The sequence below is a fragment of the Sorex araneus genome, chromosome 6 (genome assembly GCF_027595985.1).
Source record: "Sorex araneus isolate mSorAra2 chromosome 6, mSorAra2.pri, whole genome shotgun sequence".
Lineage (NCBI taxonomy): Eukaryota > Metazoa > Chordata > Mammalia > Eulipotyphla > Soricidae > Sorex > Sorex araneus.
In genome coordinates, this window is record NC_073307.1 from 60,610,001 (window position 1) to 60,627,837 (window position 17,837).

Below are 17,837 nucleotides of genomic sequence, written 5' to 3' on the forward strand. Positions count from 1 at the left end.
CCACCTCTAGGGTCTAGGAAGCCAGGGAGACATTTGGTCTTAGTCTCTGTGCTGTTCCGATGGGGGCAGTCTGAGCTGCCAGTCGTGACTCAGGCGGGCGGGCGGGGCTGCTCCAGACAAATATGGGCTCCCAGGGGCCCCCACCCCAGACATACTCCAGGGGCCCCTCCTGGTGGCAGCTGCATTTCCAGCCAGAATGTTACACAAATTAGTTTATTTGTCTTTTACTATGACAACTCAGACTTTAGCATGCAGGGCAGCACAGAAGCTGCAGTGACATGGATATGGCACTGACCACCCGTGGTCAAGTTGGGGAGTGTCCCTTTGGGCACTGGGCCAGCACCAGGCACAGGCACAGTACCCGAGGCCCCCAAGACAACAGCTGCCGCCCTGCACTGTGGCACAGCAGGGAAAGAGCAGCGGGCAGCACCCCAGGGTACTGGCCACTGCAGGCACATGCAGTCTCGAAAAACCTTGGTAAAAAAAGCCTATAAAAATAGAAACTGTAATGAAAACGTACAAAAGTATGAACACGTCAGGCCCTTGCCTGCCCCAGGACCACAGGGAATGACCTTTGATGGGTTGCTGGAGGAGCTGGCTCCATCCTGTCTCCACTGCCCCCACCTTCCAGGGGGAGCCCCCCCAGAAGTGCTTGCCCCTTCCGCCTTCTCATGGACATGGCTGATGCTCAGACACCCAGAGCCCCGGACCCTCTCAGCCAGCCACTCTCTCTCTGCCGAAGCAGTATTCCAGCCCCTTGGGGGGACTCCTGAGCCCCTCAGGATGTCTGCATCACCTGGTAGAGTCTCTGGCCAAAGATAGGCCACTGCCTCCCCCCGGAAAATTCTACTGACACACTGACTAGGATCCAGGAGCTCAGCCCAACAGCACCTCAGACTGTAAGAAGCCAACAAGTTCCTGACGCCCCTACTGGGGCCTTGCATGCCATCGGTCCTTCTCTTTGGCTGAGGCCACATGGCCCATGCTGATCTTTTCAGTCAGAGAAGCCCTCAACAGAGAGGAGGGCCAGAGCAAGGGTACAAGGACTGGCCATGCTCAGTGCCTCTGGAGACTAGAGGGCCGGGTGCCATCATGGCGAGGGGCTGCCTCTGCTGAAGCCATAGGAAGCACTGTTCCCAGCCCCTGCCAGAGCCAGCTGGGGGGCTTTGCTGGGAGCCCCACAGCCTGCATGCCCCTTAGGGTCACACCGTTCTGGATCCAGAAGCTGTTTTGAAGTGGACAGATTGACCTTTCTGAGGGGGCCTCCCTCTGCCCTGGAATCCACGTGATAAGCAGCGTTGGGGGACATGGACCCCACCACCGTCCAGCCTCAGTTCGCAGCCTGGGAGACCTGTGCACCGGTCACAGAAACGGCTAGCTGGTCACTCACCAGCTGGTCAGAGATGGCTGTGAGCAGAGCAGAGCCCCTGTAGGACGGGCAGTGCCTCTGGGCCCCTGGCGTGAGGCGGGGGCTCAGGTGTCCTCCTCGTCGCTGACCAGCTCCCCCTTGTTGGGGCTGGCATCCCGCTCCCTCACAAAGTCCTCCCGGATGGCTTCCAGCTCTGTAAGCTCCAGCCGCACCTTCTCCAGGTGGTAGGCACGCCGGTTCCGGATCTGCCGCAGTGGGAAGGGATTCAGGTCCCCGAACGAGATGCTGATCAGCTTCCTGTAGGGAGAAACGGCATCAGCACAGCAACGGCACAGCTGTCCACCCTCCCTGCCTCCTGCTGCCCTCAGGCCTGGGCCCATGCTTGCACCTGACCACATCTGCATTGGAGCTGCTGCCTGGCTTTCTGGCTGGCACCAGAGTCAGGTGCTGACCACTAGCTGATGATGAGCACGAAACTAAAGGGGCCCCAGGCGATGCCACCGCCAGGCTCCTGGGCCAGAGCTGGGCAGTGTTCTGTTCTGTGGGGCTGCCCTGCAGGACTCCTTCCTCTGGACCTGAGAAGATGTGGGGGGAGGAGGCGGCACCCACAGACTCACCCGCAGCATGACACAGATTGACCCTGAATCAGTGACCAGAGCTGCCCGCCAGGTGGCAGTGCAGGGCACTCGGGATGGTGGGTCTGCGTCTTGCTATCTGCACAGTTCAGGCATGTGTGGCAGGGTGTGCCCCAAACACTACAGGGATTACTCCCGAACAGGGAACAGCCCCAAACCAAAATAAAAAGTGCACTTTCCTTAAAGGACTAAGTATGGCCCGCCTTTCAACAGACGGCTCAACCATGGCCTGGCGCAGAGCATGCTGTTCTGGTCCAGAGTGCTCTGGCCCTGGCGTGGGGCAACCCCTCGTCTCTCCCGCTTCTCACCCAGTGCTCTGCTCCAAGGGGAGCACAGTGCCCCACACTGCCCAGACCAGGCCCCCACCTGCCACCCCACAGGTGACAACACTGGCCCTACTGGCTTCTCCCACCCCCTGGATTCTGACCGTTGACCCTGGCAGCTGGCTCATCTCCAGGCACCAGACAGAAAGCCTCTAGGTCATGAGCCTCCCTGGGGCTCATGTGTCCTCAGCATCACTTTATGCCTCTCACAGAGCTGAGGTGCTGGCTTGAGGGCAGCCATAGACTGCCATGTCCCTTGCTTGTTCCAGGCACCCCAGCTTGCTCCCCCCATTGCTAGGAGCTCCAAGGAAGCCCCAAAAGGCCAGAGACCCCCCCTCCCAGACTCACCGGGCATCCAAGACAGTGCGGGTGAAGGAGCGGAGGTACTTGAAGATGGCCATGGGCTCCTGCAGCCTCAGCACCTCCTCTTCCTTGTACTTGAAGAGCGCCAAGGCAAATCGGAATATCACCTGGGGGGGGTGGAGGGGGGAGTGAGCAGGCCAGGTGGGGGCAGCTTCCAGGCTGTGAGACCCTTGCTTAAAGCAATTGCCTACAGGAAACTGTGCTGGCCCGTGGGGCCCTCCCTGCCCCGCCTGCTGTGTTAGTCAAGGGCAGGGAGAAATCAGTTCTGATAAAACCCAAACCAGGTCTTTGCTCAGACACTCTCAGCCGAGTCTCCAGCCCCCAGGCAGCTTCTGCAACAAAGCCCTGAGCCTGGGGGCTATGGCTGAGAGTGATTCAGGGGCTTCAGTAGACCAAGGCTTGCTGCTGGCTCAGTGGGAAGCACTGGGAACTGGAGAGAATCCCTGATGGTCACCACACAGGCTCAGCAGTGCGTGCCTGGCCATGGAGGGCACAGACCTGCCCGGGTACACGGGGTAGCCAGGCCTGCTGCAGGGCACACCAGCCCCAACCACAGAACCCAGCACCCCCTGGCCTGCTTCTGCCCCCAGATGCAGCACCTAGGGGAAGGCTACTTCCTAGGTTAGGGAGGAGCCAGACAGCCCTCCTCCAGCCCAGGAGAGGTCACAGTGCCCTCTGGAGGGCTGGACACCAGCAAGCGCTCCCACCGGAAGCGGACTTTCACGCAGATGCTGCCAGGAGCTCAGAGGGCTGAGCCATGTTTTACACGTGGGATAACCAGGTTTGAGCCCCCAAACTGCCAGTCTGTCACCAGGTGGCTGTGTGGAAGCCCTGCTGACCAGACCTTTATATCCTCTCAACAAATGTGGGAGGGGGGGTGTCCTGCCGTCTGTGACAGGCTGAATGTGGTCTCCTCCTAGGCAGTGTTCAGGAGGCCGGGAGCTATTTCCCAGAGATGCTGGGCCAAGTAGGAGCCGTTGGTGCGAGGGAGCAAGGATGCAGTGACGCTTTCTCTAGAGTTTCGGGGGTCACAAGGCCACAGCCTAGTGCTGGGGCTGCACATGGTCCAGGGGGGAGCTTGGGGACTGGCATGTGGGGACGGGATATGTCCCAACCAGGGGTGCCGGGTCGGCCTGCAAATACTCAGAAGAGAGGAGCCCGAGCGCCACACTCGCCCAGGCACCCACCTTGGGCCCCTCGTAGAGGAACGAGTCCCAGATCTTGAAGAGCACATCACTGACGACACTGTCCACGAACACCACCAGGAACCAGTTGAAGGTGATGAGCGTGTAGTCGACCTGGTGTTGCTCCAGGTGTGCGTGCACTCGGGGCAGCTTCTCACTCATGAGGTCCCTGAACACCCGCTGGTCCACCTGCATGGCAGGAAGGAGCGGGTCAGCACCAGCTCAGGGTGGACCAGCCATGGGCGGGCGTGTACTCACAGGACACGCAACAGGGCACGTGCCCATCACATGCAAACTACTTGGACTTGAGGACCCTCCGCAGGCCTGGCCTGCTCTGACACATCCGGGTTTCCCAGGCACCTCTGCATACTCCCACCACTCCTGGAACCCACACACCCCACACACACCCGATCCTGGCTGGCTCCCGGGTGGGTGACTGGGCCACTGGAATCTGTGTGGGGCAGCACAGCCTGCACCCAGGCCACTCTCAGGCTCTGCCTCATTCGCCGAGTCCTCTCATACCTGTGACCCTAAGAGAGTCTTCGTGTAGTAGTCCCGGGGCATGAACACCTCCACGATGGTGACCAGGCACCAGAAAGCATCTTCCTGGTCCAGGTAAAGGAGAGCCACTGCCGCCAACCTGCAGGCAGAACAGGTGGGGGGCGGGGAGAGATGAGCACTGGGGGAGGGGTGGGGGAGAGACACAACAGAGGAAGCAGAGGATGGGAGGAAGTGGCAGGAAGTGGCTGGCTGGCCCGCCACCAGGGCCCTGCAGGTCACTGCACTCAGCTCTAGTCAAAACGTGATGTTTTTTCCTTTTTTTGAGTCATACCTGGCAGTGCTCAGGGGTTGCTCCTGGCTTTGCACTCAGGGATTACTCCTGGTGGTGCTTGGGGGACCATACAGGGTGCTGGGGATTAAACCAGATTGGTCGCATGCAAGGCAAACGCTCTCCTCACTGTCCTATCACTCCTGCCCATAAGATGATTTCCCCCCCTCAAGAAACTCCATGAGCTTCTCTGAAAAAAAGAAAGAAAGAAAGAAAAGCCAAAACCCAAGGGCTGTTGTGAGTGGAATGCGGAAGAGAAAGGTGGAAAAGTCAAGGGACAGCAACAGTGAGGAGCTGGGCAGAGAGCAGAGCCCAAGGCCAAATACAGCATGAGGATGCAGAGTCATATGCAGTGAGCACAGGACTCTCCCCCAGACCTCCCCCAGCAGAGTACAAAGGGGCAAATCCAATGAGAGGGTCTCTGTTCAGAGGCGAGAAGCAGACAGAAGAGCTCAGAGGCCAGAAACACAGGGCGGAGCATGAGAGGTGGGGTGACGTGGACACACCGGTCCAAAGGTCTTGGTCTGCAGACAAGGGGCAGTCCTGGCATCTGGGCGGGGGCACATCTGCAGGGAGATCCTGGTCTGGGAGGAGCCCAGTTTGGTGCTTGGAGCATGAGTCCCGCCAGCTGAGGCCCTCCTGCCCGCCAGAGCCCCCCGCACTCAAGGGCTGGCATGTGAGGGTGGAGGAAGCAGATTCTGGTGCTTATTAGTGGGGGCCAACATCCGAGCAGGCAGGACCCTGCTCCTCCCTCTCGCTGTGTAGGAGCTTCCTGTGCTTCCAGGAGGCGGCCAGGGGAGGCCCAGCTGGGCATGCATGTGCCCGTACAGCACAGCCCTACAGTGCCGCAGAGGCCTGGGAGGCGGCACGTACCGGTTCAGGCCCTGGCAGTAACCGATGTCGGGGTTGCGCCAGGAGAAGGCCAGCAGGACGTTGCGCAGGCGCTGGACACCGTCGGACGTGGGGCCCGCGTAGTGCTTGTTGTTGGGCAGTGTGCGCAGTAGGTCCAGCTCGATCTGTTTGGAGGCCGGGTTCTGCCGCGCCAGCGCCTTCTCTAGCAGTGACTGGAAGTAGCCGGGCTCAGCGCTGTCCTTAAACTTGCGTGCGTGCAGGTCCACGCACCACTTCCACACCTTGGGGCGGTGCTCATGCGGGATGCCCGAGCGGATCAGGCCCTTCAGCTCCGGGCAGCAGGCCATCTCCCGGTTGACGGTACTCGCCAGGAAGTTCTCCCACTTCACCCCCGTGGACACCTCCTGGGTCTCTGTTAGGTGTAGAGTCTTCAGGTCCAGGGCTCGCACCCTGGCCACCAGCTTCTCCTCCTCATCATCCTCGGGGACAGTCCTGAACCCATAAATGTCGTACTCGCTGTGGAGAGAAGTGCCAGACTCTGAGTGACCCAGACACGGACCCCACTCGTGATAGCGAGAGTTGCTGGTACCTTGCAGTCTGCAAGGGGGTACCCTGTCCCCCTCCTCAGTGTGGAAGGGGCTAAGCCTGGCTTTTTCCTCCTTAGACCCCACAAAGCCCTGTTCTGGATGGCTGCATGCCTGAAGCATGACAGGCAGAGAAGAGGCAGCAGCGCTGAGAGGCAGCAGCGCTGATCAGCCATGGTCCAGAGCTGCAGCCACACCTGTAAGAATAGCTAAGCACAGGCCAGATAGGAGCAGCAGCTGAGCCGGCCGCATTCACAGACGCAGTGGCGCTGGATGTGAGCACCAGCGTGGGTCAAGACCAGCATCAGCCCCCGCAACATGTGTGCACACGGGGCAGAGTGAAGACATGCACCCGACAGGACTCCTTGCTAGTTCCCACTTCTGCGCACAGGCACGGGGACAAGGGAGTAGAACGACACTTGCTGGCCCTGGGAGGCAGGTGACCAGTGTCACAGAGTGCACGTGAGTCAGCCTGATCATTTCAGGAACTGACACTAACAGGCATCTGTGCATGAAACGTATCACTGTCCCCAAACACTTGCAAAGGAGCTGAGAGGTGAGAGGGCAGGAAAGTTGGAAGAACTGCCTGAAGCCCTCACTAGGTCTGGTGCAGGAGGGGGCTGGCCGGGCACCACGGTGCAGGACTGCTGTGCTTCGGGGTTGCTCGTTGCACACTCACCTGACCAGTGGCGGTTTGAGGAGGGCTTGCTCTGGCTGCTCAGGGCCGTCCACCTGCAGGGCATCCTCCAGCAGCTGGGCGATGACCTCGTGGGCAGGCCCAGGCCCCTCTGAGCAGACGGGCGTCCTTACTTCCTGGAGCAGGATGAGGTACTTGCTCTCGATCTGGCAGAGTTTGGCCTCCAGGCTAGAATACTGTGGAGAGTGGGGGGTCAGAGCCTGGCGAGCAGAGGGTGACCAGCCCCCCATTCCAGACATGCGCAAAGCAGTCAGCCTCAGCTAGAGATGGACAGGGAAGGGATAGAAGCCACGGACCTCCCCCACGCCTGGGGGGGAACAAAGAATAGCGAGAGCTGCTGGTGCCTTGCAAAGCCCTTTGCAGCCACACTCACGTCACTATCCTCAAACCACACACTCTCCCCAGAGGCCTCAGGGTACTCAGAGGTTTAATGTGAGCAAAGACTCTTGGGGTGCAACAAGGTGGAGCTGGTATTTCTGTCTCATCTTGTCCCCACAGCTCTGCCCTCAAGCCCACCCCTGCACCATGGGGAAGCTGGACAGGCTCCGGGCTCTGGCCCAGGAAACACACCAGACGCACCTTGGCCATCAGGTCCCTCTCTCTCCTTTCTGCATTTCTCCGCAGAGCCGAGAGCTCAAGAATTTCCTTATTCAGAAATTTGTTTTGGGTTTTATAGCCCTGCAGACTGTCCTGTGGAGAGAAAAGCAGGCCCTCTGGTTGGCTGCACTGTTCAGTCAGTGTGGGGTCTGCAGACCCTGGATGGTATCTGGGAGCCCAGGACCATGCCCCGCCACCACCCCCTAGTGCCATTTGGACACAGAGATACACAGAGGATGCGGGTCCCCAGGTTTGAACACATGACTGGTGGCAAGGTCAAGATAGGGTGTCTGCCACTGCCCTGCTTCTCTCAGGGTGCCCCGGCCTCAAGAGTGCCGGACACTGGTGCTGATGTCAGAGGGACTGGCCTTGCCCCAGCAACGCTGCCATTCCCAGGACTGCTAGGATGCTCCCCCCGAACCCCCAGCCCCGCTTCTGACCCACCCAGCACTGTCACCCCTGTGAGGCAGCCAAACCTGACCCGCCCAGCACCTCACCCCTGCCCTCAGGGACATGCCTGTGGACTTTACAGCTCTACAAGGTGCAGGGCCAGGCTGGAGAGGGGCGTGGAAAGTGACAATAGTGTCTCCCAGGCCAGGACCAGGGCTACTTCACCAGAAGCTTCTGACTCGGATGGAAGCCCTGCCACTCTGTACTGGGCCTCGTGGGCTGTGGAGAGCCCTGATCAGATGCCACTGGCCACAGCAGCCTCATCATTTTTCCTTGGGTTTAGGCTGCCAGAGCTGGCCCGCCAGACAGGATGCAGCCAGCTGGGCCCAGCGGGTCTACAGGGGCCGAGGCAGTGGGGGAGCGGAAGCCAGCCCTGCTGAAAGCAGTGACCCCACACAGGGATGGACCAGCCCTGGGACCGACTCAGGCTCCAGGATGCTAGCTGAGGGAGGGTGCTGTAACCACGACAGCAGAGCTATGAGGCACGGCGGGGACTCAAGGGCCCGGCTCCAGCTGACCTTCAGCCGGTCCAGCTCCAGTAGATCCTTGTCGGGGCCCGAGGGGGAGGTGGGTGGTATGCTGGGAGCGGCGCTGTCCTCGCTGAGCTGCCGGGACAGCTTGATGATGACCTCGTCCTTGGCCTGGATGGTCTCCAGCAGCATGCCCAGCTGCTCGCTGAGCTCGCCCACCTTATGCTTCAGTGTCCGCACCTCCAGCTGCTGGCTCTCCTTCTCGGCGCCCAGCCGCTCCAGCTGCCCGGCCAGGCCCAGGATCTGCGCATCCTTCTGGTGCAGGAGCTCCAGGGAGCCCTTCGGGACACCCTCACACAGCTGGCTGCTGGTGAAGTACTTGTCATACTGGGAGGAGCGCAGAGTCTGCTGCAGTAGCCGCACCAGTTCCTGGAGAGGGGCAGGGAGGGCAGAGCTGGGGGAGGGGAGCGGAAACACTCCCCACTCCACAGGGGGGGGGCGGGGGGGAGCAGCTGCGAGAATCTGAGGAAATGCCGAAACCCAACTGAAAAGGCTTACAGCCAACTTCCCCTTGGAGGACTCCAGAGAGGGGAGAGGCGGGGAAGGGGACAGTGAACAGGAAGCCGGTCTGCAGTGTCCAGGTCTGAGGGGCAGCGCGGGGGGTCAGTGTCAGAGCACTGGCCCCACTGTCCTCCCAGCAACACGGAAAGGAAAAGTTGAGACAAGTGCAGGAGAGCAGGTGGGCAGCATGAGGGCTTGCAGGCGGGGAAGGAGGGCCGCCTGTGGAGGCCAGGGAGCAGCAGGTACCTTCTGGCTGGAGAGCTCTTTCCTCAGCTGCACCAGCTCGTCCTGCAGACTCTGCATGTCGGCGCTGCCTGTGGGCCCCTCAACGGCCGGGTCGCTGCTGCTGCCGCTGCCACTGCCACTGCCACTGCCACTGCCGCTACCGCCACCGCCGCTGCCCTGCCGGCTTCTGTACAACCCAATCATGTCTCTCATGGGGCGCTTTGCTTTGGAAGGAAGACGCCCCAGATCAAAGGGGAAGCTGGTGACTCCTAAGTGAAAACAAAACAAAACTGGCTCTTCCCTTCGCAAGCCATGCAGGCCTCCGGACGGCAGGATGGCAGGCTGCGAGGACGCGGTGCTCCCTGGAGAATCCACTCAGTGCCTGCTCCTGACTCAGGCACACAGGGGTCAGAAGGGACACCAGGGAGCACCCCCAGCTGCCTCCCAGGCACCCCAAAGGCACGCAGGGTTCCTATGACTGAGGACTTGCCTGGCTTCTTTTGTTTTTCTTTTGTTTGGGGGCCACACCCAGCTGTGCTCAGGACTTCCTACTGGCTCTGCACTCAGAGATCACTCCTGGCCAGCTGGGGGAACTTTCTGGGGCATGGGGAATCGAATCTGGTTGGCTGCATGCAAGGCAAATACCTTCCCTGCTGTGCCCCCTCACCTGACTTCTTAGATCTGCCTGAGGACAAAACTCTCCGTTTACAACTTCTCAGTTATAAACACAGGGGAAAGTGTGACCGTGTTCTTGCCCCTGACCACAGAAGTACAAACGAAGACTTGCTTCTCCAGGAGACTCAAAAGCAGACAGATGAGACCCTCCCCTGCAGACTGCAGAAGGGGCATTGGGCAGCAGCTGTGCCACCCAGGTTTCTACCTTTGTTCCCTTCAGGCATCGGGCGTCTCCGCTCCTCAGTGACCACCAGGGACTCCTCCAGTTCCTTGGGGCTGGGGTCCAGGATCTCCCACTCCTCATTGGTGTAAAACACGCTCTTGCGCCCATCACTATGGCCTCTTCCAGGTCGCAGAGAAGACATGGAATTTCTGTTGGAAAAAGGAGCTGTGTGCTGGCTAGGCGGTGGACACGAGCTGTGCCTGCATGCTCCATCCGTGGGGTCCCTATGAGTGACACCATCCACAGGACCCACAGGAAAAGGAAAGGCAACCAGGAGGATGCTGCTAGAGAAGCTTCTGTCAAGTGAAAGGAGACTGGGGCGGGCAAGTCCTGGGGAAGCAGATGCATGCAGGAGAGGACTGGAAGAGCAGGTGGACAAAATGGGACACTTGCTAATCACTGGGGTGGGGGTGCCCTGCTGGAGTGAAAGAGAATGTTCTGGATCAGCTGTGGTCATGGTGGCCTGCTGCATGCACAGATTAGTGTGTTTTTAAATTTGTCTTTTTTTTCTGTTTTTTTTTTTGGGGGGCCAAACCTGGCGGTGCTCAGGGATTACTCCTGGATCTGTACTTGGCAGTTATTCCTGGTGGTACTTAGGAGACCGTAAGTGACACTGGGGATCAAACCCGGATGGGCGGCCTGCAAGGCAAATGCCCTCCTGCTAATAATGAGTTATTTTTAGTTTTTTTTTTTTTAGGGGGTGGGGTGGGAATTCCCAGCCATGCTCAGGGCTTACTGAGTGATACTTGATTCAGGTATCACTCCTGGTGGATTCGGGGGACCATATGGGGTTCTGGAGATGGACCCTGGCCCTTCCGGCTGTGCTATTGCTCGGGCCCTTGAGTGTCTGTTTTAACTGAGCGAGCAGCAGAGCATGCAACTGGCATCTTGGCAGCATTTCCCCAGAGTGATACCCGGACCCTTGCTCCCAACAGACCTGGCTCCTCCCAGGATGCTGCTCTCCATCGGAGGAGACAGGAAGTTGAGGCCGAGTGTGGAGCATCTTAGTCCACGCAGGCCTGTCCCTGTCTGAAGCAGGCTGGCCTGTTCCCAGAAACTGCTAGGTCCAGCTCCCTCTCACCTGAGCTCTGTGCCCCACTGCCTCAGAGAGAAATTGATGGAGCTGGGCTGCGTGGGGACGGCCATGCTCTCGCCCACCAGCCCTCCCGGAGCCGTTTCCATAGCGAGGACATTTCTGGCCTTCTCTGCAGAAGTGTCTGGGTGAGGGAACACCGAGTCTGAAGGAAAAGCAAGCAAATGTGGATCACTGGAAGCTTTGGCAGGAACTTCACCAACAATGATGGGTTCCCTGTATAAAACCAAAATTGGGGGGGCAGGCCGGAGCGATAGCCTGGTGGGGAGTGCACTTGTCTTGTACACAGCCAATCTGGTTTCAATCCCCTGCACACCCCCCTATGGGCCCCCAAGGACCATCAAAAGTAAGTCCTGAGCACCATCCAGAGGGAGGGGGCCCGGCAAAGGGGTGCTGTCCCCTCTTCCTGTCTAGACACTTAGCGCAGCCCTTTACCTCATGGACTCACAGCCGGGGAAGGGCACAGCTTTCCTTGGATATGGACCCACATGCTTTCCACATTGCGCCTGGCCAGGGCTACCCAGATGTGGGAGTGGCCAAGCCCAGGACAAAGTGAGTCAGTGTCAGCCTGGGTACACGCCCTCTCCTGTATGCATCTGGTCTGCCCACAGGGCAGGGTGAGGGCACCATCACCCCCTGTCCAACTGCCCATCCTATCCCCCAGCAGGGCCTTATAAGGCATGTGGATCCGCAGGCTGTCACTGTCCTCATTCTGAGTTTCCCAGCTGAGTGGCCCCAGCGAAGGGCAGCACTGTTTCTGGCTCACCTGTGTTGTCTCTGGCCACAAGGCCCGTGGACACATCGCCAGGTGCCAGCGGGGCCCCGTGATCCCCCTTGAGCATGTCCAGGCTGGTGCAGTACTCCCATCGCCTCTGCTGCAGCTCCTGCAGCCAGTGAGCCATGAGTTGGCAGTTTGGAGCCTAGGAGTGGAAGACCAGTCACGGGCTGAACTCCCCACCCCCTCCCACCTCTGATCTGGACAGTGGCCAGGCTGGACCCACTCCCCAAACTCAGACTCACACAGACCCAGGAAGCCCAACTGGTCCACAAGGTGCCCATGCATGCAGGGCATCACAGAGAAATAGCTTGTGTCCACCCTCAGTAACTCAGAGCACAGGTCAGCCCATGGGATGAGCGAGAAGTGGGTCCAGGGGAGTGTGTGGTCACAGGGATGGGGGACATAGCAAGGGCAGTACCCGTATGCAGGACCAGCTCCTCAGAGAGGGACAGAATGGGGTGACACTCAGCTGGACAGGAAGGATCAGGGTAGGGACTGCTCGGGGGCCACGAGCCCCTCTGGCATCTGGGGCAGTGGGCAGTAGGCCTCGGTCTGCAGCTAGGCAGAACCCAGCACTGGCAGCAGAGGTGGGGGGAGGGGCCAGGAAAGGTCACAGCAGCAGAGGCTGAGTACCCAGGCCCACCTCCTGCTGGGGGGCCCCCACAGAGCCCCAGCTCAGAGGCAGGTATGTCTGGTATGTGAGCACACAGATATGTGCACGTGAAAATTGAGGATTATGCACACAAGCTTGAGCATGAACATACATGTGAGGGCACATGTGCAGAGTCAGTGTGTGTACAGGCATTAAGATTCTGAGAGCACACCTGGTATGTACTTGTGTGGGTTCTCTGTGTGTGACATGTACATGTGATTACACACATGTGTATGCACTTATTCCGCCTGACTCCAGGCCTCTGGCTGGGGAGAGACTGCAGGGGCTTGCCTTCTACCCGTTCCCATTGCCCTGGTCACTCTCTGGCCTCACAGCAGCACATGCTCCGAAATCTGGCTGCCCTCTGAGTGAATCTCAAGAATTTCTAGTTCCTGCAATGTGGCCACCATGAAAAATCTGCTCTTCAAAGAAAATGTGGGGCTGGAGCAAGATAGTAGAGAGAATAAGGCACTTGTTTTGCATGCACCCGAACCAGGTTCGATCCTCGGCAGCCCATATGGTCCCCAAAGCACGGTAGGAACAATTCCTAGCAGAAAACCTGGAGTAACACCCAAGTACCACTGGGTGTGGCCCCAAGACAAAAACAAACAAAAACCCTTTTCCCATTCCATCTGCAGCACCAAGTTTCAGGAACAGCTAGATTAGTAAATGCTTCATCATGTCTCACGTAATTCCTGGGATAGCCTTTCGATCACATGCTTTCAACATCTGACATGTTATTCATGTTACAGAAATCTAGTCAATAAGGCAGGAAAAAAACTTCCCAGAGACAATGATCAGTTGTTCATTTCCTTTTAAAAATGTCAAAGTGGGGCTGGTGTAAAATGGGGTACAGCAGGCAAAGTGACTGCCATGCAGGCACAATCCACAATCCCCAGCACTCCACCCATATGGTCCTCTGAGGACTGTCAGGAGTAAGCCCTGAGCACCTGTGGGTGGGGCCCTCAAAACCCAAAAACATTTAAACAAACATATAAAGGGCAGAAGTACTTGAAGTGTCTGTTCCAAATTCCCAGTAGCAGTAAGTGACTAGGGAGGGGCCGGTGGGGGGGGGCTGTTGTCCGCAGGGGCTCCTGAATGGTGTGGGCAGGGGCACTGGAACCCCAGGCCCTCCCTCCCTCTGGATCAGAACCCTCCAGATCATAAGACAGTATGCAGGACTAAGGAGTCTGCAGACGTGGCAGAAATCCGGAAAGCCTCGCATTTTCCGTTTGCTGCAGAACTGAGATTTGGCTCTCGGTCTAATCACATGGAGAAACAAACCAGCCTCATCATGGCCTGGTCTTGGTCTGACAGATCCAGGCGGTATACATCTGCCCCTGCTACCGTGGCAGCCAACAGACACGGGGCTGTGGGGTCACGCCAGCACGTCCCAGCAGGCAGCATGATAGGGGCACCCCACAGGGTGCTCCAACAGGCAGGGGCGCATCGAGGGCACAGTTCTCTACCATCGCCCGTGTCTGTTCCCTGATGTTCACAGCATTCCTGGGAATCTGATGTAAGCCTGGGGAGGAAGCAGGAGTGAGAGCTCAGTAGGGCCCGCAGCCAACTCGGGCGGGTGGGGGGCCCTGAGACTCCTGCTCAAGCCAAAGTCTTCCTGCACAGCCATGGCCAAAACCCACCAGAAGGAAGGCTGGGCTCACAGCCATGGGCAGGGAGTGGGGGGCGCAGACACTGCCAGCCGGAGGCCCTTAGTGCCAGCATGAAAGAGGATTCTGGACACACCACCCCCTCCCATGTAAGAAATCCTGAAGAACGAAACCTCACTTCCAAAGAGAAGTACCCAACATCTGCAGAAAAGACAATCCAGAGGCCGGAGCAATAATACAGAGGGTGGGGCGTTTGCCTTGCACACAGCTGACCCGGGTTCAATGCCCACCATCCCATATGGTGCCCCACGCACCTTCAAGAGTAATTCCTGACTGCAGAGCCAGGAGTAACCCCTGAGCATCACTGGGTGTGACACAAAAAACAAAAAACAAAACAAAAAAAAAAGGAACGATGATCCAATCATGATCCAATCTGTCTTATCATGATCCAATCTGTCTTGAGGTGTTTGAGCATTGTGACACCAACTGAGGCCTGAGCTCTGCCCCACAAACAAGGCTTCTCCAGCTATTGCAATCAAAGCAACACCAGTTGGGGCCAGAGTGCAGCAAAGGCGCTGATCCCATTCCCAGCACCACATACAGTCCCAAGCATCATCCTTGAGCAGAGGCAGGAATAATCCCTGAGCACTACTGGGTATGGCTCCCAAACAAAAACAAGTGGCACCAAGTGCCAGAGAACCAACGTATCAGGAAAAGCAGACGGAACAACAAAAAGGCTGTGAAAACAAACCCGTTAGCACTGGGGCCACCAGCTAGAAACCTGAGAAGAACTTGAAGAATCAAGAGTGATGCCCGAGGCACAGAACCCAATCCTAGACATGAATGAACATCCAGGAAATACCATTAAATGACATTTCTGTCTCTCCCGTCTATTCCTACAGAATGTCAAAGGTCTGGGAGGACCAAGCCCACTCAGCCATGGTGACATCCAAGCCCCCAAAGGCTGGTGGAGACCCTGGAAGCCATCCAGAGCCCTCAGAACCCACCGATGAGCTCAAGGAGAGCCGAGTGTGCCTCCAGATATGAGTAGACACGAGCAACGCAGGGAGGCACAGCAGCCGGCGGACACATGGGGGCGGCACCTGCAGCAGCAGCCTCCAGATGCAGAGGCTGGAGGGAAGTGGGTCTCGGAGACACCTGGCCAAGAAAATTACACAGGGAAGCCCACAAGCCAGTTCTGCTCTGGCAATGGGGCACGAGGGGGCCACAAGCAGGTCCCTGGGACAACCAAGGACAGATGTGGCTACATTCCGAGGCCACACATAATGAGAGAGAAGTGCTGCCCATGACAGTCGGGGTCTTTGGCTGTTCCTCAAGGACTCACCATCAGTTGTTGCCCCTCAGTCCACCAGCCAAACAGCTCAGGTGAATGTCCGTGACTTCATGTGCTCACACCCACTCACATACACTAACACACAATCACATGCGCTTACATGCACTCACATGCAAATCACATGCACTCACATATGCTCAATTCATACACATACTCACATACTCACTTGTGCCCACTCACTCACAGGAGCTCATGCCCAATCACACAACAATCACACCTACTCACATTTGCTCACACACTCACAGGCACTCACACACAATCATACCCACATAGATGTCCTCATACACTCACACATCCAATCACACCCACACACGTACTCACATGCTCACAGATGTACTCACAAACACACCCACTCACATTCACACAATCACACCCAACTCACACAAGCGCTTACACACAATCACACCCACTCAAACATAATAATGCCCACTCACACACATCCACACGCTCACACACCACTCGCAAACACTTAAACCTGCATACCTTTGCACTCACGTGTCCCACTCTCATGCAGATTTGCACATTATGCTCACACTTGCTTGTGCGTGTGAAAGAGCATTCATCTCTGGGATGGCGTGCCTGAGATGGTGCCAGTGGGGAAGCAGCAAAGGGGCAAGGAGGGAAAGCATCGTCCCCCTCTGGCCCAATGCTGGCACCACATCACTAGGAGACAGGGCCAGGCCAGGTGCTGCTAGACACGCCCAGTCCCAGCCTTGTCCTGGCCCACAGCAGCTGCCCCCTCCCCAGCCCTGTCGCCTCCTCCAGACCCCCTAGTGGAGGGAGCAAGGCTGACCAAAAAACTCTGGAACTAGCTTCCCCTAAGACTCAAGGCGCCTCAATCTGGAGGGGCAGGAGCCAGGGGCGTGGCAGAGAGCAGAAAAAAACGCTCAGCATCAGCAGGGGCTTTACTCTTCTTAGCCCTCATCCAAAGGAAGGCTGTCTGGTGGTACTTGAGAGGGCTCCATCCCCACAAACCCACCCCCTGGGCCATTTCAGAAGGCTGCCCCAGCTGTGCCCCAGAATCTGGAGTCCAGTGGTCCAGAGAGCCTGGACATGCAGGGCACTCCAAATAACAGTGCCCAGGGATGCATGCCCCCGTCTCCCCACAACCAAACTGGGTTCAGTGGGACCGAGCACAGACTCAGGGATGATGCGAAACAGGGTGCTGCTTCTAGTACTTCCCCACAAAACCACGAAACCACGGACACAGTCTGCCTGACTGCATGAGGCCTGGGGCTGCCGGGCCAGACGGGTGGGACTCTCAGGCCTTACTGGGCCTCACTGGGCAGGAGCTGGGCTGCAGGGGACAGGACCTGAGCCCTGGGCAGAGGCCTTGCTCTCCACCTAAGCCGGCACCACGCAGGCAGCTGGGAGCAGAGACCAGGCAGGTTTTTTTCCAGGTTTGGGGGACTCTGCGCTCTGACCCGCGGGCCCCACACTGGCTCTCCCGCGGCAAATTCCGAAGCGTGGAAGAACCTGAGTAGTCTCCACCTGTCCACTGCGACCGGGGACCGAGAGGCTCCGCCACTTCCACCCAAAGCCTGTGGCTGAAGGGCCACCCCTGCACAGGGGGCTCCGAAGGGGCCTCTAGGGCAATCGGCCGCTTGGGAGGTCAGAGGCCACGGACCCAGCCACTGCCGGCCTAGACCCGGGTCCAGGCCAGGAGCTGCGGAAAGTGCAGAGACAGGAAGGCGGGGAGGAGGGGCCGTAGGGAGGCGGCGCGCCCACCTTGAGCACCGTGACGCCGTCCGCGCTGTGCACCTGGAAGTGCGCGGGCGGCTCGGCGCCCGGCTCCGCCGCCTCGTCGGGGCCCTGGTAGCTGAAGCAGGCGTCGGCGATGTCCAGGTGGCCGAGGGGCAGCGCGTCCTGCGGGCTCTTGAAGTAGTACAGGTAGCAGCGGCGCGCGTCGAACACGAACCAGCGGCTGCGGTAGCCGCGCAGCGGGCCCTTGCCCGACAGCTTCTGCAGGTACCCGCAGAGCCGCGCGGGGCCCGCGCCCTCGCCGCCGCGCTCCTCGGCCCGCGCCCCGGGCCCCGGCATCACCCGCCCGCGCGCCGGGCCCGCGCGCCCCCGCGCGCCCCGCCCCGCGCGCCCTCGCGCGCCTCCGCGCGCCCCCGCCCGCCCCCGCAAGGGCGTCTGGGAGCTGTAGTCCGGGCCCGGCGCCCGCGCGCGCCCCCGCCCCGCTCCCGCCCCGCAGCTCCACGCGGCCGCAGCCGTCTGCCCCTAATAGCCCGTCACCCCAGTGGCCCCTCTCCCACCCGCACCCCGTCTCCCGGCGCCTCAGCTCCCGGCGCCTCAGCCTCCCGGAGCCTC

General features: G+C 59.1%; 1 protein-coding gene across 1 annotated transcript; it reads right to left on the reverse strand.

Moving 5' to 3' along the window:
* Nucleotides 1-242: 242 nt before the first annotated feature.
* TBC1D2B (TBC1 domain family member 2B) lies at nt 243-17,585 on the reverse strand. The gene is made up of 13 exons (XM_004617620.2): nt 17,253-17,585; nt 11,897-12,050; nt 11,119-11,275; nt 10,020-10,186; nt 9,161-9,408; nt 8,402-8,782; nt 7,416-7,526; nt 6,819-7,012; nt 5,577-6,071; nt 4,397-4,514; nt 3,878-4,063; nt 2,676-2,797; nt 243-1,666 (listed from the first exon to the last, which is right to left on the reverse strand). Exons 1-13 carry the CDS (start codon nt 17,562-17,564, stop codon nt 1,474-1,476), a joined length of 2,838 nt encoding a protein of 945 aa, XP_004617677.2. The 5' UTR covers nt 17,565-17,585; the 3' UTR covers nt 243-1,473.
* Between the last annotated feature and the right edge of the window lie 252 nt (nt 17,586-17,837).